This window comes from Macaca fascicularis, chromosome 10, assembly GCF_037993035.2.
Source record: "Macaca fascicularis isolate 582-1 chromosome 10, T2T-MFA8v1.1".
Lineage (NCBI taxonomy): Eukaryota > Metazoa > Chordata > Mammalia > Primates > Cercopithecidae > Macaca > Macaca fascicularis.
The window spans coordinates 15813389-15840545 of NC_088384.1; the positions used below are offsets into that span (position 1 = coordinate 15813389).

At 39.4% G+C, this 27157-nt stretch overlaps 1 protein-coding gene across 50 annotated transcripts in view; it reads left to right on the forward strand.

Annotated features, from left to right (window-relative positions):
* RBFOX2 (RNA binding fox-1 homolog 2) overlaps window positions 1–27157 on the forward strand; it is a 296488-nt gene that overhangs the window by 190047 nt on the left and 79284 nt on the right. For 8 of the 50 annotated variants that reach the window (XM_074003860.1, XM_074003867.1, XM_074003866.1 and 5 more), the window contains exon 1: window positions 2854–3248. The exons of the other annotated variants lie outside the window; for them this stretch is intronic. In XM_074003860.1, the coding sequence (XP_073859961.1) occupies window positions 3222–3248 (27 nt within the window). In that variant the 5' untranslated portion in view covers window positions 2854–3221. Of the gene's footprint in view, window positions 1–2853; window positions 3249–27157 lie in introns of those variants that run through there. 50 annotated transcript variants of the gene reach the window in all.

Here is a 27157-nt window from a genome sequence, read left to right on the forward strand (position 1 = left end):
TCTCTCTCTTGGACACCAGGGAGCAAATTGTCCTCTATAATGCCAGGGACACACTTCAAAATATCATTGTGCCAGTCAGACCTCACTATGAGTCTGTCATTCAGTGAGTTTAGAAAAATCATTGTAACTTTTTTTTTTAAGCTTGTACCAATTCTTTCTTGTAATAAATTTTTAAGCCTATTTGCATTGGGAAATATTGGTTCTAAATGTAGAAAAGTAGCATGAATCCCTGGCCCGAGGAAACTTTTATCTTAGTCTTAGACTTTTTGCATGTGGGGACCCCTCATTTTAAAAACAAAACAAAAAAAACTCCTTGGGGCCAAGATGTATAGAGGCTGCAGTCACACCTAAGCGTCAAGGTAGCTGCTGCTTTTCTAAGGATAGGTGTGAGGGTGGGGTGGGGGGGTGGGATTCTATCTTCTTGGTGCCCCAGGCTTTCTGTGAAGAATAGTGTAATAAACCAGAGGATGCAGAGAATGATATACAGTGATTCCGTGGTTTATTCCAATTATTAAACCTGAAAACACAATTATCCCATTAGTATGATTCAAGATTTTTTCCAAAAATACACTGGGTTGCTCTTGCTTTCAGTGAAACTCACCTGCCCATTTTCTGCTTACTCACTTTGTCTTTAAGAAAATTTGACTGCTTTTTATCTCCTTCTGATTGGCTTTTCAGTTGCAAATTCAGAGAGTACTATATATTCTGTGTTCCAGGTCACTTCTAAAAAGTGTTAAATAAGAACAGGCCTAATACTTATCTATATTACTTTACCCAGCATTTTTCTTAATATTTGAAGATCTCATTCTTTTTAAAATTATTACGATGCCGGGCACGGTGGCTCAAGCCTGTAATCCCGGCACTTTGGGAGGCCGAGACGGGCGGATCACGAGGTCAGGAGATCGAGACCATCCTGGCTAACCCGGTGAAACCCCGTCTCTACTAAAAAATACAAAAAACTAGCCGGGGTGGCGGCGCATGTGGTCCCAGCTACTCGGGAGGCTGAGGCAGGAGAACGGCGGGAACCCAGGAGGCGGAGCTTGCAGTGAGCCAAGATGGCGCCACTGCACTCCAGCCTGGGCGACAGAGTGAGACTCCGTCTCAAAAAAAAAAAAAAAAAAATATTACTATGGATTATACTACAAGTATACAGATATCTGTAAAATGCACAGAATAGAGCCTGACATACTATGTTACATCAGTTTCTCCAGGTTCCACAGATGGTCTTGTATTTCCTGTGTTCCTTTCAGAATTGTTAAAATGCTTATTAATTTAGGAGTGGGTGTAATGATGTTGTATTGGTAGTGTGCCAGCCAACGGTGTTATATAACACATTTTTTTTAATTTAAAAATTTAAAAAATGTAATTCACAATAGAGACAGGGTTTTGCCATGTTGCCTTGGCTGGTCTCGAGCTTCTGGGCTCAAGAAATCCGCCAGCCTTAACCTCCCAAAGTGCTGGCATTACAGGTGTGAGACACTGTGCCTGGCCAATAGAGAACATTTTTAAAAGCCTGGTCCTGCATGTTGCCAAACAATCCTTATGGAGACAGCAAAAAACTATGTATTCTCAGTGTGATTTGCTATTTTGAATTTAGATTTCTGTAGATGTTTATTTTTTAAATGGAGAGCTTGGATGTTAGCTGTGGGCTTGTAAAAAATAAAAATAGATAAAAATTAAAAATGGGAAGCTTAATTTTGGAATTAATCTTTTTAACCTTTGGGTAGTCTTTTAGAAAGTATATCCTAAAAATACATAGCATAACTAAAATATCTCATAAATCCTTTAGGATGAGCTCCTATTTATTAGAATGCTGTAAAAAATTAGAAAATCTTAATTTTATGAGACAACTGATAAACTTATAAATTGCTTTATTTGAATGTTTTATAATATAAAATAGGAAAATTATGAAGTTTATATGCAGAGGTTAAAGATTTTTCCAAGATCACTAGTAAAGGGCAGAATTAGACCAACTTCTGGACTGAACCACATCTTTGATGCATTTTTAATTATATTATTTTAATAAGGGAACTTTAAAGAAACTCTTATTGTCAATATTCTCCTAAACCTGTATCTACAGCACTCTGTAACAATTACTATTTACAATAATGACAAAAATTTCCAGGGTATATTTAAGAAAGGATTTATCTTTTTCAATAAAGGCTGAAACATAGAAGGCTGGAGGAAACAAAGGGTGAATTTTCAGTTAACCAAAATTTTTATTGAAGCTGGAAGCCATAAGGAAATTTGCATGCACCTTTGTGTATACCTTAAGTTTCTTAAGTAGTCATAGTTGTAGATACCTTTTTCAGAGTCTCCAGGATTTTTTGTAGTAGGATAAAAATCATTTAAATTAACTCTCTTTACCTCTCTCCTCTCTTTTCGTCCTTTGCTGTCACTAGGCTGTTTTGGTGTTCTAGGACAAGCAAGTTCTTGAATATTCCTGTTCCTTGAAAAACCTTCTAGTTAGTGGTCATGTAATAGCTCCTCACGTCTTCACATCTTTCTCATTAAATCCACTGCATCTATAAACTGTACATCAGTAAAAATGTTTTATTAATATTAAAAATAATTTTGTTTCATTTCTTATTTATTAGACATTCGTGGCTGGAATCTCTTAAATCTGTATTAACTATAGTAAGCTGCTATGAAAGCTTCCAGTGCTATATAATTAATTCCATCATCGCATCCTTAAAATATGCCAGCACATGGCGCTTGCCCCTCCCTCTTTCTCCCTCCCTCCCTCCTCCCCCCTTCTCTCTCTCTCTCACACACACACACACACACACGCACACGCACACGCACACACGCACACAGGCACACACGCGTGCGCACAGCGCACACCAAACTGCCATTCTCCAGCAGGCCTGCTTCTGGAGTTGGGAGATGTCAGCCTGCTGGGAGGGGGTGGGGGGAGGAGGAAGAGGTGGGGCTCTACTCTGATTAATTACCTTAGGCATTCAGGGGTGGGGCTTCCTTCAGCCATCTGCCTGAGATATGGGAGGGAGCTGGAGAAAGAAGGAGGGGGAGAGACTGCCAGAGAGGAAGAGAAAAGAAAGGAAGAAACATTAGAAAGAAAAAGGAAGGAAAACGGTATAAAGGGAGATCAATTACCCACCCTTAAATAGCTAGACTGGGGGGGGAGGGGGGTGGAAAGAAAGCTGTGGAGGTGTGCCCCAGCACGGCTGCTTTGAAAGGTTTATCATCTATCCGTTTGGTTTATGGAGAAAAAGAAAATGGTAACTCAGGTAAGATTTGTGCTTCCTCGGTATGTTTCTTTTCTCCTCTCTGGGATCTAAATAAAGGTTTGAGGGTGGAGTATAGTCAGAAGAGTTTTAATTATTATTGTCTTCTTAGAACAGCCCAGATGTATTGTTATTAGCTGAAAAGTCTGTGTCTGTTGAGTCCGCTTATGTGTGTGTTATGTATCCGTATCCTTTCTTCCCCCTCCCTCAACTCCATAGCAGATTCCTGTTTCCTGTACTGTGCAGCTGTAGCTCAGGAAAGACCCTGTGGGGATTTGTCTACCTCTTTGTCTTGGTTCTGAGAAGAGGGAGGGAGAGAAAGACTGCAGAGGTAGGAAGAGATTCTTGTAGACTGCCAAAAAGAGGGGAGCAGGATTCCTTTTAAGAATTTCAGAAGAATTTGTGTTGTAGGGAAATCTGATTCCTTATTCACTTTGGTTTCTCAGGATTGGCTATGGAATTGTAGTTTTGCTGTTACTCTAAACTGCTTTTTAAAAATGAAGGTTAGGAAAGAATGTTTCATTTTCATGGCTTTGTTACTGGCAAAGATTTTCAGTAGGAGCATTCAGGTGTAACAGAGGCAGGTAGAGCCCTCCTTGACAGGAGAACAAATCTGAATGTATAAATCACAATCACACAGGCTTTAAAATACATTTGAAAGAGAGAGAGTAGGAAATGGAAGATATCTCTCCTCCCTCTCTCTCCCCTCTCGTTCTTCTCTCTTCTCTCTCTCCCACTCCTCCTCACTCTCTCCCCCAACCCCCTCAATCCCCCTTTCTCTCCTCCTCCTTTTCCCCTCTTTCTCCCTGCCTCTCTTTGGTTATGCCAGGCAATATCTCATCTGCATTTTAGCAAGTCATTCCTGACAAATGGAAAGGTGAATGCTCTTCCACAGTTCTCCCTGGCAAGGCAATTTTTCTTGTTAGCATCCTTCTGTATGCCCTATTACCCTTTTTCCTTTATGTATAGGTTGAGAGGAAATGATGAGGCTCTGATTTATCCATGAGAAATCATTTACACTATAGAACATTCAAGTCCTTTAGTCTCAGACTTAAGATCAGTTTCACTCCAGGTTTCTATGCTCTGTGGGGAAATTTCATCACTGGACAGTGCTTTCCTTTTAAGGAGGTTGCCCTTTTTTTTGTATTCTCTCTTCTCTTCCTCTCCCAGTCACCACCGGAGGGCGAGAGAACCAGCTAGCTATCAGGATAGAGGCATCATTTTAAGAGCTGGAATCCTGTTTAGTTATATAATGCCCTGCAGTGCTGTTTGGAAGGAGGGAAACCTGTAGGGAGATTTTCCCATTGTGACCTGGTGGAAAGAGAAGTTTCAAATGTATCTTTTCAAAGTAATTTTTCACCAAATCTGAGTTTAGAAAATTTCAACAAACTCCTTCCTCTTTTGGAAAAGCAGAGAAGCTTTTGAAATATTTCTCTTCCATGTCTTATCCCCTCATCATCAGTCTAATTACCTCTTTTGAAATACTGCTTTATATTTTTAAAAAAATTTTACATAAAAGAGAAATCCTGTTTCTGGATTCTCTTTGTTGCTTGGGAGATGATACTTGCTTGACCTTAGCGCCCTCATTCAATTTTTATTAACTGGCAATATTAGAGGGTAACAGCTCTCTTCTTTCTTAGCAATTACTGAAGGATTTTCAATGCCTTGACTTTTCATTATGTATTTTTTAAACCAGTGAAAGAATTATCTAAAATGGAAATTTGTATAATGAGTTTTGCCTCATGGAACATTTCACCTTAGTTTCTAGAGGAGCTGGTAAGTGTAGTGTGTGTGAGCATGAAGTTAGAGTGCACATGCTTATGCACACTTAATATTGTGGTTGTAATAATTAGTATTTAAAGAAGCCATAATTTTAGGAAAGAAGTAGAAGAAATAAATGGAAACTGGAAAGAGAGATTCTGGGGTGCCTAATAATTCTTATAATAAAATCACCATGTTTTATCAGGATGTGCTAAATATTGAAGAAAAGTTATGAGTTTTTGCCCATCCTGAAATTATACAACTGGAGAGGATAGAATATCAAATTTGAGAATTTTCAGTATTCCAGCCTATTTGTTTTGTTGTATATACCTTCTGTGTTAATGTAATGTACATAGTTGTTAGTAATCTAGGGGGAAAAATTCAAAGGAAATAACCAGCTGGGCCAAATCTTTCATTTGTCCTGTGGTTGTGTTGTGTTGTGTTGTGCCTGCATGTGTGTGTGTGTATGTTTGTGTTTGAGCCAGACATCCAATCCCAACATTTGATAATGACCTGTCACATAAGCTTTCTCAATATAGAATGTCTATACTGATGGTTACGGCTGGGTTATCAAAGTTAAATGGTTTATTACAACGTAAGAGAGATGTTTGGATATGTTTTCACTGTTTTGCTACCTAGGTTCTTTACATCTTCAGATGATACCATTTCTATAGTCCCCAGTTTCCATTGCTCAGTTGTCAGAAAAGGGCTTTCAGTGGATGACTTTTTCATCATACCATATTAGATCCTTGTCAGTATTTGCACAGTGTATGCACTTTATTACTACATATGCACTTTATTACTACTTTTATAGGGCCTGTTTTTGTTTTAATTAAAACTGCTCTGTCATTTATAGTAAGTAGTCAGTGCTCTGCTAAAAAGCAAATGGCAATTTAATCACAAAATTCTAATATAGCAGATAGACATGCTTATGTGATACATAAAACATTAATTTTATCGGCTGTTCATGTATATGTTGTAGGAGTATTTCACTGAGATCTCTTATTTTTGGGCATAATGACCAGATTATTGCATCTCATATTTATGAAAATAGCAATGTAGAATATGAAGGAAAGATAAATCATTCTTGTACTATGTGTAAAATTCGAAAAACAAAATTGCAAATGACCTCAACACTAATTAGTAAAAAATAAATGTTTAGCCAAACTCAAACTCAGTTATACTGTCTATTGTTGAAAGGGCAAGTGGACTAGGCAGAGAGGAAAGGATTTTACAGTATGGATGTGAAAGAAAATTTTTGTACTCTACTGTGGTATAAGACTGCCAGTTTCTGTGGAACACAAAGCCCTCCCTTTCTTGGACAGCTCAGTGCTTTGCTGGCATTTTCTTCAAAATCTGTTTTCCATCAGGACCAAGAGGAGGGAAGGTGTTAGGAATAAGGGAGGTTGGAAAGGGGGTTGCTGTTCCTTTAAATAGTGCAGTGAGTCCATGTGGCAGCAGGCCGCTCTGGAGTGTATTCTTTTGTAATGAATCACCAGTTCCATTGTCTGCTATCTCCCCTCTTTGTAGCTGGAAGGCTGAAGTCTTTCACCTGAGCTGCTGCCAGTTCGCTCTTGTGTTCCTGGGTGGTTGGGAGAAGAGAAGAGGGAGGGTATTTTATGCTTTAATTAAAGACAGATAAGAGAGCAGGTATGTTTTGCTTTGTTTCATTTTCTCTTTTCCTGTTTTTGTTTGTCTGGTTTTTGAAAGGAATTGGAGTAGAGAATCTATTCTGTGATTTTGCTAAGCATATCCCATTTTCTCTGAATTCTGGAGGTCCTCACAGCATTTAGTCTCCATTTTGTGGTACTGCTTTAAAGTGATTCCATTCGGTTGCCTGCCAGTCATGCTCCCTTGCCACTCGAACCTCATCCCACCCTTCATCCACGCAGCTGCAGCCACACTGTTTGTTTTGGCACACTATCCACTTTCTATGGGCTTTGCAGGATTTGGGGAGTTGGAGGATAGGCGAGGATTGTGGGTTGGAGACTAAATTTATGTTCCTTTACAATGAAAAAAAAGCCTCACTTTTTCCAGAGATTTGGTTTCTTTCTGAATTCTTCTACATTGCTCCATATCTTTAGTTATAACCATTTCCTCGCCGAGGCCAAGATTGTCTCTTGAAAAGTATCGCTTTTCTAAAAATTACTTAACTTTCTTGAAAAGATACCCAGAATTTCATAAATGAAGCTATGATGAAATCCAAGCACTCTTGACTCATTAAATTGTTTTTTCCGTCTTAGTCACCCCCTAATCACACACACTTTTTTCTTTCTTTTTTTGCCCCTTTTCTCTTTTTTTCCCTTTATCTTTCTCCTTAGTTTTGCAGTTGGGTCTAGGTAAGCTTAATATTTGACAACCTACTACTTAAATTTGTATTGCTACAGAAGACATCTTCATATTGAACGGTAATGACATTCCTCATTCCTCTCAGTGATAAGGCCTAAGCTCAAATTCCTGGTTTTGTTCCTCCAGTTTTCTGTTCTCCCCTGAGAAATTCCAAACTCTGATCTACACAGATTGCCATATGCAAACAATTTTATCTCTCTCAAATTTGAACTTTTCATCATGGAATTCCTTACCTAGGGATTGTTTCTTGGACATCTGTTTATAATAGACAGATAGTTTCTGGGAACCAGTCATACTAGATGCTACAGCACCCTTTACCCACCCTGGTCTCCTTCTGGTATACCGTTCCTCTCTGGGATCTGACATTATTGGTATCCCACACGTTCCCTTCTGAAGTCATAATTCCTCACTCTTTGTTTTCAACATTTCCAAACCACTGTCAAATCTTTTTTGAACGTTTCCTCCCAACATTTTGTATGTGAAATCTGCCAGGCACAAATAGAAGGCTCCCCTGCAGTAAATATTTTGCTCTTTTGATTGTAGCACCCTTCTTAGCGGGCTCCAGTGTTCAGCCTCTTCTAGGCAGTCAGAAATGCTGCATTCTGCCATCACGATGTATTGTGTCTATTTCCCAGACTCTTACATGTTTCTCTATTACTATTAGAATGATTAAATTCAGGAAACTAATTCATTAGAGGTCATTGCCAGAGTGAGTCATTTAAAATGCAAGTCTGATTTTGTCATTCCTGTGTTTATACCTTGCAGTTGCTCCCCTTCAGTCTCTGAATAAAATCCTGTGACCCTGCATGATCAGAAATCTGGCTGTCTCTCCAGCCTCATCTCCTGCCATCCTTTTCTTGCTGTATTTCATTCTAATGACCCTGGCCTCTTTGCTGTTCTCTTAACATACCTGAGACCCTCCTTCTTAGGACCCTTCTGCTTTGCTGCGTGCCCAAAATGCTCTTCCCACTGGTACCCATGTGGTTTGTTCTACTCTCGAATATTTCTTCTCAAGGGAGACCTTTCCCTTAACTTTCCTAGCTTAAACCAGCACTCCCTCATCACTCCTACCTTCATTCTGCTTTTTCTTCACTTGTCACTGATTTTAGTTCTTATCATTGATTGTTATGTGTTTGTTGTCTGTCTCCTCCCCAACCCTGAACAGAAGCTCCCTGAGATCAGGATCCTCGTCAGCAGTCTGTTGTATTCCCAGTGTGTAGAACAGTGCCCTGCACATAGTCATAATAAAAATAGCTAATCTTTATATCTGCTGATGATGCATTAATATCAGATACTGTTCTAAGCACTTTACCCTCATTAACTCATTGAGTCCTCTCAGTACCCCTGTGTTATCTCCATTGTACAAAAGAGGAAACTAGGCATATGATGGTTAAGTAACTTGCCCAAGTTCAGACAGGTGCTAAGAGATCTTGTGGGGAATGATATCTAGACAGACTGGCTTAGAAATTGGTATTCTTAGCCACTGTATGCTACCCCTTGTAGGTATTGGGTATTCAGTAAATATTTGTTGAATGTGTGAATAAATTAATTTAGTTGAGACTCTGATTCATTTCTGAAATTTCCATCCCTGACTTAAGACTTTGATAAAACACTTGCAGTAACGGAATTCATTGTTGAATAAAATGGCTTCATTATTATAATATGTAATAAAGTATATATTATTTTATGATAAAAATATTAATATTGTCTAATAATAATACTAAATAATAATGCAGAGTACATACTGTGCATTAAGCACTGTCTTAAGTGCTTTACATATTTTAGGACATTTATTCCACTCAGCAGCCTTATCTACTTACTCAGCAGTACTGTTAATGTCCATGTTGTAGAAATTAGGAAACCCAAGGAGTTTGGCTCCAGCATTTCTGTTCTTAACCACCACTAATAATGACTGTTATTAAAATAAGTTTTTGGTTTTGCTTACCTACTCTGTGCCAGTCAATTTTACATACATAGCACATTTACAAACATAACTATTCACATTATGTATCACTGGTCAGTCATCTTTGAGGTAGGTGAGGTTTTTCCCATTTTTTGCATGAGACTTTGAGATTCTAGAGGTCAGGCAACCTGGTGACTCTGGAAACAGAGAGAGATAGGTTTCAAACTGGAGATCTATTTAGTCCCAAATTCACATGCTCTTCCATTATACTGTGAGCCTCATAAGATAAATAGTTCCATTGTTGGCCATGAAAAGTAGAAAAGTGTTCTTTATGAGCTGAAATCTGTTTTCATTATTGTCTTCTCATTCCTTCTCGATTTCTCATCTGGAGTTACATTGAGTGGTTTCATGTCTTCTACATAAAATCCAAATATTTGAAGATACTGCTGAATGTTCCCTTTAATCTTCTGTTGCCTTGCTTATTTTTCCTACTTCCTTGAATTATTCCTCATAGATATGAAAACATACGGTTTCCAGAATGTTTACTGACTGTCCTGGACTAATTGCATTAATTTATATGGATGATTTATCATTTATGTCTAATTGCTAAGTAAAAATATCAATTATGATTACTTTTTAAGTTTTATTGGTACATAATTATACATATTTATGGAGTACTTATGATATTTTATACATGCATACAATGTGTAATGATCAAATCAGTAATTAGGATACCCATCACCTCAGATATTTATCATTTCTTTGTATAGAGAATATTTCACATCTCCCCTTCTAGCTATTTTGAAATAAATACATAATAAATTATTGTTAACTATAGTCACTGTGTGTCGAATATTAGAACTTCAACTTCCGCTTCCACTTCCTCTTCCTCTTCTTTTTCTTCTTCTTTTTTTTTGGAGACTGAGTCTCACTCTATTGCCCAGGCCAGAGTGCAGTGGTGCGATCTTGGCTCAGATCTCGGCTCATTGCAGTCTGCACCTCCTGGGTTCAAGTGATTCTCCTGCCTCAGCCTCCAAAGTAGCTAGGACTGCAGGTGCACGCCACCACGCCTAGCTAATTTTTGTAATTTTAGTAGAGACAGCATTTCACCATGTTGGCCAGGCTGCTGTCGAACTCCTGACCTCAAGTGATCTGCCCACCTCTGCCTCCCAGAGTGCTGGGATTACAGGTGTGAGCCACCGCGCCTGGCCAAGAACTTATTTATTCTAACTGTGTTTTTGTACCCAGTAACCAACCTCTCTCCATCCCCTGCCTCCTCCCCAGCATTTGGCAAACATCATTTTACAGTTATGAGTATTAAGTATCATATCTTTGTTATAAATGTTGTTTTATGATAACATGTTTGGCTTTAGTCAGTTTCTTTTTTGTGTTGTTTTTGAGACAGGGTCTCACTCTTTCGCCCAGGCTAGAATGTAGTGGCATGATCTTGGCTCACTGCAACCTCTGCCTACTGAGTTCAAGTGATTATCCTGCCTCAGCCTCCCAAGTAGCTAGGACTACAGGCGTGCGTCACCATGCCCAGCTAATTTTTGTATTTTTTGGTAGAGTTAGGGTTTCACCATGTTGGCCAGACTGATCTTGAACTCTTGACCTCAGGTGATCCACCCGCCTTGACCTCCCAAAGTGCTGGGATTACAGGCATGAGCCATTGCATACAACTGGCTTTAGTCAGTTTGTATAGCGCATTGAACATCTAGTAGTGTTGGCAATTTACAGTTCCAAAAATGAAGGGATAATACCTTGAACTCCTAAAAAGAATAAATAAAATATTGTTTTTCTGTCCACTATAAAGCATGCTCTCAGCTGATTGGCAGGAATCTACCTGTCTTTTAATCTCTGAGTCTTGCCCTGATCCCTCAAAGTTACTGTCACTGAGTAATGGAAGTCAGTGATTATTTTACGATATTATAAATGAATGCTTTTATGTCCACAAATGATACAACTGTATTCTTTTTTCCTAATGTTAATTATGATTCCTTGTAAGAAGTTTGGAAGAGACAAACTGGGACTTAAGTGAAGGAGATTGGGTTTTGAAAAGACTCTTAACTTAGAGCAAAGATCCATGAACTTTTTCTGTAAAGGGCCAGATAGTAAACAATTTTGGCTTTGCAAGCCGTGTTGTTTCTATCACAACTACCCAGCTTTGCTGATGAAGCACTGAAGAAGCTATAGATGGTAAGTAAATGAATGGTTAGTTATAGCTGTGTTCCAGTAAAACGATTTATGGACACTGAAATTTAAATTCCATGTAATGTTTATGTGTCACAAAATATGATTCTTTCAACTTTATTTTTATTTTTATTTTTGAGACAGTCTCACACTATCCTCCAGGCTGGAGTGCAGTGGTGCGATCTCGGCTCACTGCAAGTTCCGCCTCCCGGGTTCACACCATTCTGCCTCAGCCTCCTGAGTGTCTGGGACTACAGGTGCCCACCACCATGGCTGGCTAATTTTTTGTATTTTTAGGAGAGACAGGATTTCACCATGTTAACCAGGATGGTCTCAATCTCCTGATCTTGTGATCTGCCCACCTCGGCCTCCCAAAGTGCTGGGATTACAGGCGTGAGCTGCTGCGCCTAGCCTCTTTTAACTATTTAAAAACGTAAAAGCATGCTTAAGTTGCAGGTTATATAAAAGTAGGTGGAGGGCTGGCTTTGAACCACAAGCTATAGTTTGCTGATCCCTGACTTAGAGGGATACAGGACCTCGCAATTTCCTTTATAGCGTAGGTAAAGTTTTCCCGTATAGCTTCATGACAGAGAGACAGTTTTGAGTGGTTCTGGCAGGTCATCATGGACCCCTATTACAATAGAATGAATCCCCTGATTTGCTCTCTTATTTCCCCAGCCCCAGAAAATACGAAGATTCTTCTTCTTTACTTCCTTTCTCCATCTATATGCTGTATTTTATACCTTCTTGCTTTTTGTATACATTTTCATATTTTTAAAAAAATACATTTTTCATGTTAGTTATCAGCTATATAACAACATTTGGGTCAGTGACAGACTGCCTACACAATAATGGTTCCATAAGATTATAATACTCTATTTTCACTGTCCCTTTTCTATATTGAGATACACACATACTTAGGTTTGGGTTATACTTGCCTACAGTATTCAGTATAGTCACATGCTCTACAAATTTGTGGCCTAGGAGCAATAGGCTACGCCATATAGTCTAGTCGTGTAGTAGGCAATACCATCTAAATTTGTGTAAGTACACTGTGTGATGTTCACACAAAGACACACTTGCTTAAGGACACATTTCTCAGAACATATCCCTGTCATCAAGTGACACATGACTATTATTTATTACTTTGGGCCAGAATGCATTTTTCTCCCACGTGATTAATTTGTCTTTAAATTAGATTCAGCTTAGACTTCACCTACTTCAGAAATCTTTCTATCTCACAGAGTTGTCCCTCTGTGCTTCAGTAGCATTCTATATGCATTGTTCTTATAGCTTATACAGTACTGTAATTGCGAGTGTATTTCTGTTTTTTTCCATCAGACTACAGTTTCTTTCAGGATTGGGACTATATCACCAGTGTTAGCATCCGGCAAATATTCTTTTGAGTTAATTAATGATTTTTAACTTGCTAATTCATTGATAGTGTCCTCTTTTGAAATGTTGAATGGGAGAGTTAAATTGGGTAGTCACTTATAACCTAATGCTTATTATTTAAATCAGTTAATACTTAACACACATGTAGTTTGGGAAATACATGCTTTACATAGCTAGAAGATTGGGAAGATTTTGGAATAAACTATTTGAGGGACACAGGAAACTCTTGTAGTATAGATGTTCTAGTGGAGGTGGAAACCTGTGTGTATGACGGTAAATGGCATAGGAGCTCTAGCCTCCTGGGAAGTCAGGCAGGAAGGAAGAAGGGCATGACTCCCGCAACTGGGGAAAGAGCATGACAGAGAAAGAGAAGTGGAAGGTGACAATGAAATCTTAGGGATTGGCAACCCATGGCAAGTATACCAAATATGGTATATTGAGCATAGTCATCTTCCTCTCTGCTTTGCCTTCCACTCAAGATGGCCAAGAGTTAGATTCTTTACATACTACTTTTGAAAACTTGTTATCACAGATATCTAGCAGATCCTAACCAGCCATTCTATGTCATTTTCAAGGCTCACTGTTCTTTTAGGTCTTTTTCCCTCCCTCTCTCTGTTTCTTTTTGGATAGCTTCTATATGGTAACATCAAATGTACTTACCTTTTTTTCCCTGCAACGTCTAGTCTGCCATTAATCCAATCCAGTGGGTGTGTATGTGTTTTTTAAATCTCAGATTATAGTTTTCATCTCTAGAATTTAATGTGGGTCTTTTTCACACCTCTCATGTCTCTTCTTAGCATGTTCATTTTTTTCCTTTTTTCCTTTTTTATCTTGAACGTATGGGACACAAATGTTTTAACGTCCTCATCTGCTAATTCTAACGTATGTATTAGTTCTCGGTGAGTTGTGATTAATTTATTTTTCTCAGCATTATGTGTTGTATTTTTCCTGCTTCTTTGCATGCCTGGTAATTTTTGATTGGATGCCAGACATTGTGAATTTTATCTTGTTGGATGCTAGATAATTTTTTATTTCTGTAAATATTCTTGAGCTTTACAGCACAACTAAGTTTCTTAGAAAAAGTTTGATCCTTTCAGGTCTTGGGTTGTTTGTTTGTTTTGTTTGTTCGTTTGTTTTTTGAGACAGAGTCTCGCTCTGTCACCCAGGCTGGAGTACAGTGGTGCAATCTTGGCTCACTGCAACCTCTGCCTCCCGGGTTCAAGTGATTCTCCTGCCTCAGCCTCCCGAGTAGCTGGAATTACAGGTGCGTGCCAACACGCCCAGCTAATTTTTTGTGTTTTTAGTGGAGATGGGGTTTCGCTGTGTTAGCCAGGATGGTCTCTATCTCCTGACCTCGTGATCCGCCCGCCTCATCCTCCCAAAGTGCTGGGATTTATACAGGCATGAGCCACACGCCCAACCTCAGGTCTTGTTTTTTAAGCTTTGTTAGACAGGACTAGAGCTGTGTTTAGTCGCTGGTTAATTTTTCTGGCCACTGAGGCAAGACTCTGTTTAAGACTCTAATCGACGCTCCTTAAATCATTAGGTTTTCCACTCTGGCTGTTAAGAACAGGCTTATTCTTGGCACTGTGTGAGCTCCTAGTACTGTTGCCTGTATTTCTTTCAAGTGGTTCTTTCCCCAGCCTCTGGAAGTTTCACACATAGATGTGGCAGTCAGCACTCAGTTGAGTACTTGAGATCTTTAGAGCTCTCTTTCTGTCTGCAGCTTTCTCCAGTACCGTCCCCTGTGCTGTCTTGGCTTCTCCAGACTTCTAGTTCTATCTTCTCAATTCATGGAACCCACCAGGTTCTGCCTGGGTCCCTCCTTCTCTGCCACAGCCTGGAAACTTTACCCATGTGATAAGTTGGGGCAGTTGTAAAGCTCAACTTGCTTGTTTCCTGACTGAGGAATCTCTGTCTTTCCTTGCCTTCTAGACAATGTCTTAAGTGCTGTTGTTTCATGTATTTTGTGTTTTTTTTAGTAGTTTCAGGTAGAAAGATAAATTGGTTTTTTTGGGTTTTTTGTTTTGTTTTGTTTTGTTTTAAGACAGAGTCTCACTCTGTCGGCCAGGCTGGAGTGCAGTGGCGCAATCTTGGCTCACTGTAACCCCCGTCTCCCAGGCTCAAGCAGTTCTCCTGCCTCAGCCTCCCAAGTAGCTGAGATTTCAGGCATGTGCCACTACGCTCTGCTAATTTTTGTATTTTTAGTAGAGATAGGGTTTCACCACATTGGCCAGGTTGGACTCAAACTCCTGACCTCAGGTGATCTGCCTGCCTTGGCCTCCGCACCTGGCCTTAAATGTGGTTCTTGTTACTCCATCTTGATTGAAAGCCGAAGAGTGAACACATACTTTTAAAAGAAAATTAAGCAGTGTCTCATTGAATATATTTTAAATTTATGATTGAAAATGAGTTGAACAGTTCATTTCAAGGAGTATTAGGGAAGAATGCGTAAGATGTGTAAGTAATTATACTAGAAGGTGGAATATGGTAAATTACGTGAAAATGATGTCAATAAAGTGTTGTTAGAAGCTTATGTGAGGAAAGAGTTTGAGAAGTTTGGCAGAAGTGGAAGGCATGAGAAGAATGGCTATGGCATTGTTGTGTGTGTATGTGTGTATACGAGTTATACAAGACATTGTCTGAAACTAGAATCAAATTCTTTATTATTGAGTGAGGTTTAGTGGTAGGATAGTTTCAGAGAGTCTAGGATTGATAAAATTAATGGGGGTAAAAAAAAGTCATTTAGCAGAAATACCTAAGCAAGAACACAGGAAAAATAAAGTTTCCATGGTTTTGTAGTTTGGTGTGATTTGTGGTCTTGCGGAAAAAGAGAAGCATCCTTTTTTCCGATGTATTACCTGCCCTTGCGAATCTTGCAGAATAGGGAGGGAGAAAATTCAAAGTACTATTTGTTCACTGTGTTAAACAGTGTAGAAAATAGGGGCACTCCGGAATGTGAAAATGATGACCACTGCTGCAAACTTGATGGAACCTTAGAAAACCTCAATAAGCAATATTTAGACTCTTTGAGTCATTGCTATTTAAATGATAATCAGATTATCTATAGATTTCAATGGGAATGCATTGTGGAACTAAAGAAGTAGATGGCATTGTTTAGAGCTTTCTTAACTTCAGTTAAAATGGTCACCTGACTGTTGGTTGCTAATATAGAGCAACTGTGACAAAAAGCTTATCTCAGTAAGGTAATCCCCCCATGCACGGTGTCCCTTTTCATGGTTTCAGTTACCCATGATCAACCATAGTCTGAAAATTCTAAGGTATGGTATTTTGAGAGAGAGCAAGAAAGTGACCACATTCAGGGAACTTCTATTACAGTATATTGTTATAATGGTTCTATGTTACTATTAGTATTGTTGTTATTCTCTTACTGTGCCTGATTTGTAAGTTAAACTTTCTCATAGTTAGGTATGTATAGGAAAAAAAACAGTAGATGAGGGTTCAGTGCTGTCTGCAGTGTTAGGAATCCACTGAGAGTCTTGGAGCATACCCCTGTAGAGAAAGGAGGCTACTATATATGCTTTAAAGTTTTCCCTCCTGAGGAACCAGGGGGCATTTTGGAAAAACAGGAAATGCAGAGGGGGGAGGTTTGTTTAATTTTACTTAGCCTATCTCTTCTGTGCAATCTTTAGTAAGAAGAATGTGATTTTTCCCCTCATATTTGTATTGATGTGACTGTTCATATGAAAAAGAACATGGAGAACTTATAACTCAGCTGTTAACATTTATATTTTGGACTATGTATGCTTCCTATTTTTTCTTATTCTTTCACATTAATAGTGGTAATTATTATCTTTTTTTTTTTTTTTTTTTTTTTTTTTTTTTAGCCAAAAGCAAAGAATTTTTTATATATGATCTTAGTTAATTCTTTTTTTTTTTTTTTTTTTTTGAGGTGGAGTCTCATTCTGTTGCCCAGGCTGGAGTGCAATGGTGAGATCGTGGCTCACTGCAACCTCTGCCTCCCAGGTTCAAGTGATTGTCCTGTCTCAGCCTCCTGAGTAGGTGGGACTACGGGCACATGCCACCATGCCTGACTAATTTTTGTATTTTTAGTAGAGACAGGGTTTTGCTATATTGGCCAAGCTGGTCTCGAACTCCTGACCCCTCATGTGATCCACCCACCTCAGCCTCCCAAAGTGCTGGGATTACAAACGGAAGCCATCACGCCCGGCCTAGAAAATTATTCTTGAGTGAAGCTGGATGGTGTAGTTGATTTAATTGATAATGATAATGAAGTTTCAAGTGAGGAAGATTATAAGTAAAGAAAAGAAATAGATAGGTCCTTTTATTATTTTTTAAAGTATGCCCTGTTTGTTTAGCATTGACTTGACTTTCACAGGAAATGTGGAGTGAAAACTACAAACATTTTCATTACCAAACAACTATTAAGTATGGATGGCTTCTTTTTGGTTCTTTTATTAGCGGTTTCAGGTATCCCCCTAGTTCTGTCTTCCGCAGGCCACCTTTCTTTTTTTTTATTTTTTTTTATTTATTTTTTATTATTATTTTTTTTATTTATTTTTGTTTGTTTGTTTGTTTGTTTTTTGAGACGGAGTCTCGCTCTGTCGCCCAGGCTGGAGTGCAGTGGCGCGATCTCGGCTTACTGCAAGCTCCGCCTCCTGGGTTTACGCCATTCTCCTGCCTCAGCCTCCTGAGTAGCTGGGACTACAGGCGCCCGCCACCGCGCCCGGCTAATTTTTTGTATTTTTAGTAGAGACGGGGTTTCACCGTGGTCTCGATCTCCTGACCTTGTGATCCGCCCGCCTCGGCCTCCCAAAGTGCTGGGATTACAGGCGTGAGCCACCGCGCCCGGCCTCGCAGGCCACCTTTCTTAAGATGAGATAGGTTTTCCTGTTCAGTAGTAACAGTCTGTTTATAATAGCATTTTTGATAACTACTTCTAACATAGGACTCCAGTTTCTTCTCTAGGCTGGCCTCATTGTGATGAAGGATTCAATGTTGCAATCACTGGTTTACATTTCATTGCCATTCCTGACTGAAGGATCAGAGTCCATGGCATGCCTTATTGATCCATTTGCTAGAGATCAATGCAGTAACGGGAATTGTTTTCCTCTTTAGACTGCATTCTGATCTGGGCCACTATTCCTTTCATGAAGAAGGAGGGAGATGAAAAATTAGGCATTCTAACTGGTAACTACTTGATTTTTTCTTTTGTTTCTGAGAGTAGTTAGACCCTTGCAAATCTTTTCTGTTTGTAAGGATTTCAAATAATGTTTAGCACATAATGCTGGGTGTATTTGTAGATGGCATTAGGACTGTGACTTACAGCACATATTTAGGTTTTTTTTTTTTGAGATGGGGTCTCATCCTGTTGCCCATTCTGGAGTGCAATAGTGTGATCTCGGCTCACTGCAACCTCCGCCTCCTGGGTTCAAGCGATTCTCCTGCCTCAGCCTCCCGAGTAGCTGAGATTACAGGTGCGCACCACCACACCTGGCTAATTTTTTGTATCTTTAGTAGAGATGGGGTTTCACCATGTTGGCCAGGCTGGTCTTGATCTCCTGACCTCATGATCCACCCGCCTCGGCCTCCCAAAGTGCTGGGATTATAGGCGTGAGCCACTGCGTCTGGCCACATATTTAGTTTTGATCCTTCTCTGAGTGGCTTTGCTTCCTGTAATTTAAATGTGTCTAATTTATTAAAGCATAAGTACCCAGGCGGTTTCAAAAATTGTAGTAAACACTTTATTTTCCTTTTAATCTTCTCTAATTTTCTTTTAATAAATCTTCGAGTTGTTAAAGGTTTTTTTTAAAGAAACATAAATGTTTAATAGTTATTTCACCTTTCTCAAATCTATACAGGAAACTGGAATTAACAGAACTCATTTATGGTTGAAATCTTGTTTTGCAGAAAATAAATCATGACTTCTGGGTGAAGATGATAGATAGATGCTTTCATTTGCCTCACATCTCTTGTAAGACTCCACTGAAATAACAGTACAGAAGTACAAAAAATAAATCAGCAATAGCAAATAGAAAAAGGTGAGATGTAACACTAATAAACAAGAGAGTTACTAAATTTCTGGAAAAGCTAAAGCTAATGAGGACCAATTGAGGGATGAAATGGAGAATAAACAGATGCCTGTCAGTGAATACAAGGAGGCTGCTTGCTAGTGGTGTGGAAGCCAGTCTGCCTAGGGGGAACCCATGGGAGCTCTGTGAGCAAAAATGAAAAAGAGACAGAAAGCAGGAATTCAGTGTTTATTTAGGGGATAGCTCAGTTACCTGGCACTGACAGAGCCTTTCCAACCCCTTCCCAGGGGCAGTAGTCAGCAAATACTATGCCACCCCCTTTCTCTAGCATTAACAAAGGAAAAACAAGGCCGGGCGCGGTGGCTAATGCCTGTAATCCTAGCACTTTGGGAGTCTGAGGCGAGTGGATCACCTGAGGTCAGATCGAGACCAGCCTGGCCAACATGGTGAAACCCCGTCTCTACTAAAAATACAAAAATTAGCTGGGTGTGGTGGTGGGTGCCTGTAATCCCAGCTACTTGGGAGGCTGAGGCAGGAGAATTACTTGAACCCGGGAGGCGGAAGTTGCAGTGAGCCGGAATTGTGCCACTGCACACTCCAGCCTGGACGACAGAGCAAGACTCTCTCTCTCAAAAAAAAAAAGAAAACCCAAAGGAAAAATAAAACATGAAACAGTGTTTGTCTCCAAAGAAGTTGATCAGAATGTTTGGGGAAATTTAATTTTGTGTGTGTGTTAGATATTGGCACCCCTTCCTTTAGTCTCATATTTAGGGGGATGGCATTTTGCACTTTGCTAGTGGCTTACACTAAAACAAAGCCTGCCAGTGACATGCTCTTCTCTGTCTTATACTGAGTTCCCATTAGAATTTTAATTCCAAAGAGAGATCTAATCAGAAAGCAAATTCACAGAGGAAACTCATACTAGCTAACAAGTCCTTTTACCTGGGTTACCAGTGCGTGAGGATCATTAGAAGTCTGAGAGGAACTTTTAGCATGAAAGAGACCAGAAGAAACAAAAAGAAAACCTGAACCTAGGGGCAACAAATAATGCAGGAAACAGAAGAGAACTTTAAAGGAATCTTCTAACTAAAATACGCATTTATAAAACCAATACTAGATATAATGAAAAGGAAACAATTAGAGAATACAAAAGGAGATTTAGAGCATTATTGTCAATAGAAAGCACACAGTAGAAGGATAGCCAAATAGAGTTGGAGATGTTCCCAAAAAGTAGAGGTTTAAGTCACCAAAATGGAAAATACAAGACAGAAGTCATAGACTGTGTTCTTAGCTAGTGTTCTCTAGAAAACTGAGCCTGAAACAAAAACCTTACCCACTAACACTTTATTGGGGAGCACCATCTCAGGAAAGCAGGAGGGAAAGAAGGCAGAAAGGCTGGCCCTGTCTTTGTAATAGGCCTTGCTGATTGCTTAGTTTTACTGGAAGTCTTCAGGAAGGTTGTGTAGAGCTATTGCTTCTCTGTCCTTTCCATCCAAAGAAGGTGTGAAGAGGTGTTTATGGTTTCCTCCCATTTCCTGCCCCTCCCCCTCTTGGTCAAAGTTTGCCATACAAACAGTTAACTCACTTGACCCCTTCCTTCAGTGGCCTCAGGAGAGGAGGCCAGGTCCTGCTGTCCTGTGGGCAGATCAGGTCTGTACTGAGCATGTGTTGCCAAAGCCTGGGAGTGGTCAGAGGAGTCAGTAATCCCTAATGGCAGCTCTGGCCTGGGAACCTCCGCCTTTTAAGGAACTATTAAAAGAGGGTCAGTCCTCAAAGGACTGACAGAGGGAAGGATAGGAAACTACTGCTTTTTTTTTTTTTTTTTTTTTGAGGCGGAATCTCACTCTGTCGCCCAGGCTGGAATGCAGTGGCTGGCGCGATCTCGGCTCACTGCAACCTCCACCTCCCAGGTTCAAGCAATTCTCCTGCCTCAGCCTCCCAAGTAGCTGGGATTACAGGCGCCCTCCACTACACCTTGCTAATAGTTTTAGTAGAGATGGGGTTTCACCATGTTGGCCAGGCTGGTATCGAACTCCTGACCACAGGCAGGCCTCCTTGGCCTCCCAAAGTGCTGGGATTACAGGCGTGAGCCAACACGCCTGGCCAGGTTACTGCTGCTTTTCATCATAAGCTCTTCTTACCTATTTGATTTGCTATTATATGCTTGTATTAATTTGATAAATATTAAACAAATTTAAAAAGGAAAAATGAGTTACCAAAACACCCTGGAAATAACTATCAAAGATGTTTTAGAATGCATTTAGAAAACAGAATGAACTTCAAATATGAAAAAGTAGAATCTAGCCGGGCGCGGTGGCTCAAGCCTGTAATCCCAGCGCTTTGGGAGGCCGAGATGGGCGGATCACGAGGTCAGGAGATCGAGACCATCCTGGCTAACACGGTGAAACCCCGTCTCTACTAAAAAGTACAAAAAACTAGCCGGGCGAGGTGGCGAGCACCTGTAGTCCCAGCTACTCGGGAGGCTGAGCCAGGAGAATGGCGTAAACCCGGGAGGCGGAGCTTGCAGTGAGCAGAGATCCGGCCACCGCACTCCATCCTGGGTGACAGAGCGAGACTCCGTCTCAAAAAAAAAAAAAGAAAAAGTAGAATCTAATTCGTTTATATCAGGAACATCTTGGACTACTAGAATTGATCCTTTCTCCTTTCCCACTCTTTCTTGCTCACTCCTCATTAGCATACAGTACCTTGAGGTTGAAATCTAGTAGTCTTCTCCTCACTCTTACCTGTTGCCAGGTTCTGCCAATTCTGCCTTTGGATTGTCTTCGCTTGGGCCCCCCAATCTATGTCTCACTCACTGTACCTATTGTATGTAGTTCATAGCTTTAGTATAAAGTCCCTTCAAAGTTTGTGGCATCCTAATGAATCTCTTTGTCTTCCCTACCTCATATCACCTTTGTTTCCCGATGCTGAGTGTTGGTTGCTTTCTGTAACCATATCATTTTTGTTATAACAAAACTTTGTGTTTGCTTATATACTCTACTAGGTTGAAACATCTTTTATTTCTTTAACAAATACTTATTGAGGGCTTTTAAGGCAGCCACTGGGATGAGTTAGATCTGGACAATTACCTGTCCTCAACAAGTTCATGTTCTGTAAAGACAATACATATGTAAGCAGATAATTGTAATTGAATATAAGTACCACAATAGAGTTAAGTATTAGATTGGGGAAGGGAGGAGGAAGGAATGATTTTTTCCCCCTATTTGAGTGAATCAGAAACCTCTAGAGAGGAGTAAATGCCCAAATACATATTAAAGATTGTGTACGTATTAGCCTGATTAGTAGAAAGGAGAAAAGCTTTCTAAGCAGAAATAATACTATGTGCAAATAAACTGGAAGGTGAAATAGTACATGGTGTTTTTCAGCATTCGACACACATTAGATTACCACCTGTGCCAAACCCTCCTCATCTCAGGTGAATTATCAGGGTCGCCTCCCAACAGGGCTCCCTGCCTTTGCCTTTGCCGAGTGGTACATTTAAAACCTAATTCTGACCACACTTCTCTGCTCAGAACTCTCAGTGGAGTGTAAAAGCTAACATCCCTGCAGTGGCTGTAAGCTTTACAGGAATTCTGTCAATATCGTCTTTCCCCACTGCTACCTTTCTCACTTCATCTCCTGCCACTCTGTTCATGCTTACACCAGTGTTATCACATAGGTTTCCAAGGCCTCCATGTTCCTAGTTCTTAGAATGAGCTACTTGTGTTTTTGCCTGTGGGACTTTGCATTTGTGTTCCCTTTGTCTGGAGTCTTCTTCCATCCAGATGCACTATGACTTGTTGCCTTAATTTCTAAAAAAGTATGATCAGTGTTACCTTTCCATACCACCCGTAGAAAAAGGAAATTCTCTGTCTCTCCAGCCCAATACCCTGATACCCTCCTCTTATTTTTTCTCTGTAGCACACCAAATGTTTATTGTTTTGCTTGCCGATTTATTATTTGTCTCTTCCTACTAGAATGTAAACTCCATAAGGGCAGGGACTTTGGCTTTTTAATCACCGTTGTTTCCTCAGCAGCTAGGACAGAATATCTAACACCCGATAGATACCCAATAAATATTTGATGGCAAGAGTTGAAGCTGAATAGATAAAGTGTGCAAGAGGCATGACTTCCATGCAAAGGTATTTGGACTTGAGACTGTAAACACTGGGAGGCTAGGATTCTAAGAAGATAAATTAACTATCAGATTTAGGTTTTATTTTAGAAAGATCATTCTGGCAGCTGCTTGGAGAGTTCATTGGAGGTTCATTGGAGGTTGAGGTTAAGTTAAAATAAAGCTGAACTCTTTAAAACCAAAAAAGATTATGTAGATAGCCTAGGTGAGAACAGCGGCTCATTTTTCTTTTAATTCCCCATAGTACATAATGTGGACTCTCACATATAGCCTTATATATATTTTCATAGAATGATTATTTATATTGTGGTGACGTCCCTGGCAGAGTTGGTAAAGCTATTGAGAGAATGGTTCCTATCTTTTTTTAGACTTATACTGCAGAAGCAGGTATTCAATTACCTGGTTAATTCAATTACCAGGCATTTTCTGAAGGGCACCTGTTATGTGCTCATCATCACTTCATTTGGTGAGGAAGCTATGATGAAGTTTATGATTCAGTCCCTGGTTGACTTAGGGACTTTGCTTGTTAAATGATTAGAGAATATATAAGCCACCATGTAACCATGGTTGTAGACAAAATGTGTTTTGTTCTGGGAAAGGGATAGGGAAAATTTTTCTCTGTTACTCTATGTTTATAATGTGAATTTTCTATTTTAAAGAGGTAGACTACAACAGAATGCCTAATAACATTTATAACGCATAATTAAATATTTTGTAATTCAGAAAACACTCTAGTACCTTGCCAGTGTTTTATTTGGAACCTGAGTTACAACTATTTCTTTGTTTTGTTTTTTCCTTAGAGACATGGTCCCTCTCTGTCACTCAGGATGGAGTACAGTGGTATGATCCAGGCTCACTGCAGCCTCAAACTCCTGGGCCCAAGTGGTCCTCTCACCTCAGCCTCCTGAGTAGCTAGTACTACAGGCACATGCCACCACACCTGGCTATTTAAAAAAATTTTTTTTGTAGAGATAGGGTCTCGCTATATTGCCCAGGCTGGTCTTGAACTCCTGGCCTCAAGCAGTCCTCCCACCTGGGCCTTCCAAAGTGCTGGGATTACAGGTGTGAGCAACCCCACCTGGCTGTGACTATTTTTAAGGCTATTCCAGTTTAGCATATGGAAGATGCAAACTTAATTGTCCATGATGACAAAATAAATAATAAATTAATTTAGATTGTAGTGAAAAGTGTGGTTGAGAAAAAGAATAATTTTCCATAGATTGTGTAAATCACTGATTACATTGAATAGAATAGACATTTAACTATTAATTGTGTGTAAGGGCCTTCCATTTCCAAGGAAGCAGGTAACTGAACCAGAATAGTTCTTGCTGTCTGTTGTTGCCAGTGGAAGACATGATTCATGAATGTTTGAGGTTCTAAATACTTCTTTAAGGAGAAATAGAGGAAAGAGCTTTTAAGAGGTTGGAGATATTAAGACTATTACAGGGTTTGTTGCTTTTCACCTAATAGACTATAGGTTTGAATGACTTTGTTCTGAAATATTTATTTTCCTGTTTAAATATTCATTGCTGTGAGATTGTAAAACTCAGCCTCAAGGGGAAGACCGAACTGGCTTTTCCCTCTGAGTAATTTAAAAGAGGTGTGTGTGTGTGTGTGTGTGTGTGTGTGTGTGTGTGTGTGTGTAAGACAAGTGATTTGGAGGCAAATTTACAATATTCTTGTTGACCAAGCCTATAACTGCCCTTAAATTTACATATACCAGCTTCTGTCATTTATTGTTATTCTAAGCAAGGATGTATATTGTATTGCCTGGTTTTTAAAAAAATTTTATTTTATTAATTGTCTGTTTATAAGAGCTCAAGACTGTAATGGTCATGTTCCTGAATTCTGTCTCCCCTTTACATGGCTGTAGCACACTCATCTTTTGGTCCTGATTCTTTAGTTATACCCATGCTAAAAGAAGGATCCGTTGTGAGGCCTACGTTTCAGTAGATTTGCACTATAGAAAACAACCAGTGTTTATTCTCCTAGCTGTAGGTTCCATGTAAGAAGGTAACCCTCTACTTTTAGGAAACTTACATTTATAGCCACCGTTACCTTCCTCTCATCATTTATGCCCCCGCCTTTTTTTTCTTTTTTCTTTTCTTTTCTTTTATTTATTTATTTTTTTTTTTGAGACAAAGTCTTACCCTGTTGTCTAGGCTGGAGTGCAGTGGCGCGATCCTGGCTCACTGCAACCTCTGCCTCCGATGTTCAAGTGATCCTCATGCTTCAGCCTCCCAAGTAGCTAGGATTACAGGCATGCGCCGTCACACCTGGCTATTTTTGTAATTTTAGTAGAGACGGGGTTTCACCATATTGGCCAGGCTGGTCTTGAACTCCTGACCTCATGTGATCCGCATGCTTCGGCTCCAAAGGTGCTGGGATACCTTGGGAGCCACTGCACCTGGCCTCTATGCCCTCTTTAATCTCTTAACTGACTCTGTTCTTCTAAAGGTGTAGATGCTTCAGGACATGTCCTGGAGGCATGCTGCAACCATAATTCTCTCCTATTTTGCCAGCTAAAGCCTCTAAATCAGTGTTTCTCAGAATGTGGGACCCAAACCACCTACACCAGTAAGTACCAGGGTCCCTGCTCCAACCTACTGAATCCTAATCTATGGGGAAAGGATCTTGACATGTGCATTTCTAAATATGTTCCTTGAGTGGGTGTTATATGCAATAAAATAGGGGCATCTTTTTTTTCAAAGAACAAGGTGAAAGATGAGTTGATAGGTGTGAGGAGCTGAGTATTATGGAAGTAGTTTCTTACTGCATCTTACTGTTGAGACTGCAGCAGGAATGGATGTGTCTGAACTCCTTACCCAAAATTAGACAACATTTTTTCTTAAACTTAATACTTCAATGGCGATTGGTTTTTTATTACAGTAATCCTTATTATATAATAATGGAATTTGTTTCCATGAGCTTCCTTGGGATCTTGGCAATTCAGTAAGTTCCAAACAACCAAGTGAACAGCGAATTCTTGGAATTCAACATGAATGTAAATATTTGGAGAGTACATGGAGATTTCATTGTGTAGATTTTTCCTCCCAACATCAAATTTACCTACAAGTTGCCTAACATCTTATGGCTCTGAGTGTAGTTTATATGTATTGTAAAAGAGAAAATGTATTACTTTTACCTAACTTACCAGAAATGTATTCAGGATTATTAGACACTAACACTTTTTTCTGCTCTGGGTACTTAAAATTGGGAAACTTCCTTGAGGTAAGAAAAGCAAAACAATCCTACCTTATAGCTCTTCCTCTAGGTTATGGTGGTTTTAAGAAAAAGTTAAGAATAGTTCAATAGCTTGGTTGTCTTTAGACTTAAAAAAAAAGAACCAGAATATTTTAGATACTGAAGGAAGGAAATTTGGGGGTAGCACTGTTTAAGTATTTGTACACGTTAAGAATCTAGAGTAATTTTGCTTTAAGTCTAGCAAATGAGCATTGTTTTGTCTTTGTTTGTTTATCCATTTTGTTTGTCTGGATTTTCTTGGTCTGTTCTTCTACAGAGTTACTTTTTTTAAAAAAAGTTGATCCCAGATGATTTTAAATCCAGTGTTGTCTTCTTATCTTTCTGAGATAACGGTTATATAGCTGTTATTTTCCTCTTGTCACAGACACCTGGGCAGAAACCACTGCTTTTAGTACCAGATCCAAGAATGATAGGCCTTTGCCTAGGTACTCCTTTTTTAAAACAAAAAAACAAAAACAAAAAAAAGGCAAATAGAGCTTGAAATCTGAGCCCACCTAAGCAAATCCCAAGGGATCAAAATGATATAATTTATAAAAATAGTTAAAAACATTTTATTTGTATTATAATCCTGGAAAATTAATTTCCATTTATAAACAGCACTAGAAAAATTACTAGTGACATTGTCAGTAGTAATAAACTGGTAAGAATATGCTCTACCTAAATAATGAAGTGATTCTTTTTATGATGGTATGAATAAAATTAATATTGATCTGTTTGTGTGCATGGTCCATTCTGACCATATATGTGGTATGGGAATTGAGAAGCTTTTAGAATTTGCAGCCTGTTGGTTAGAATTAATACAATAATAGGTTATGTATATAAGTGGGACTCAAGATGACCAAACTGAGAAAATTAGAGTGAAGTTGAGGAATAAATGAGAAGATATAAACAAAAATACACC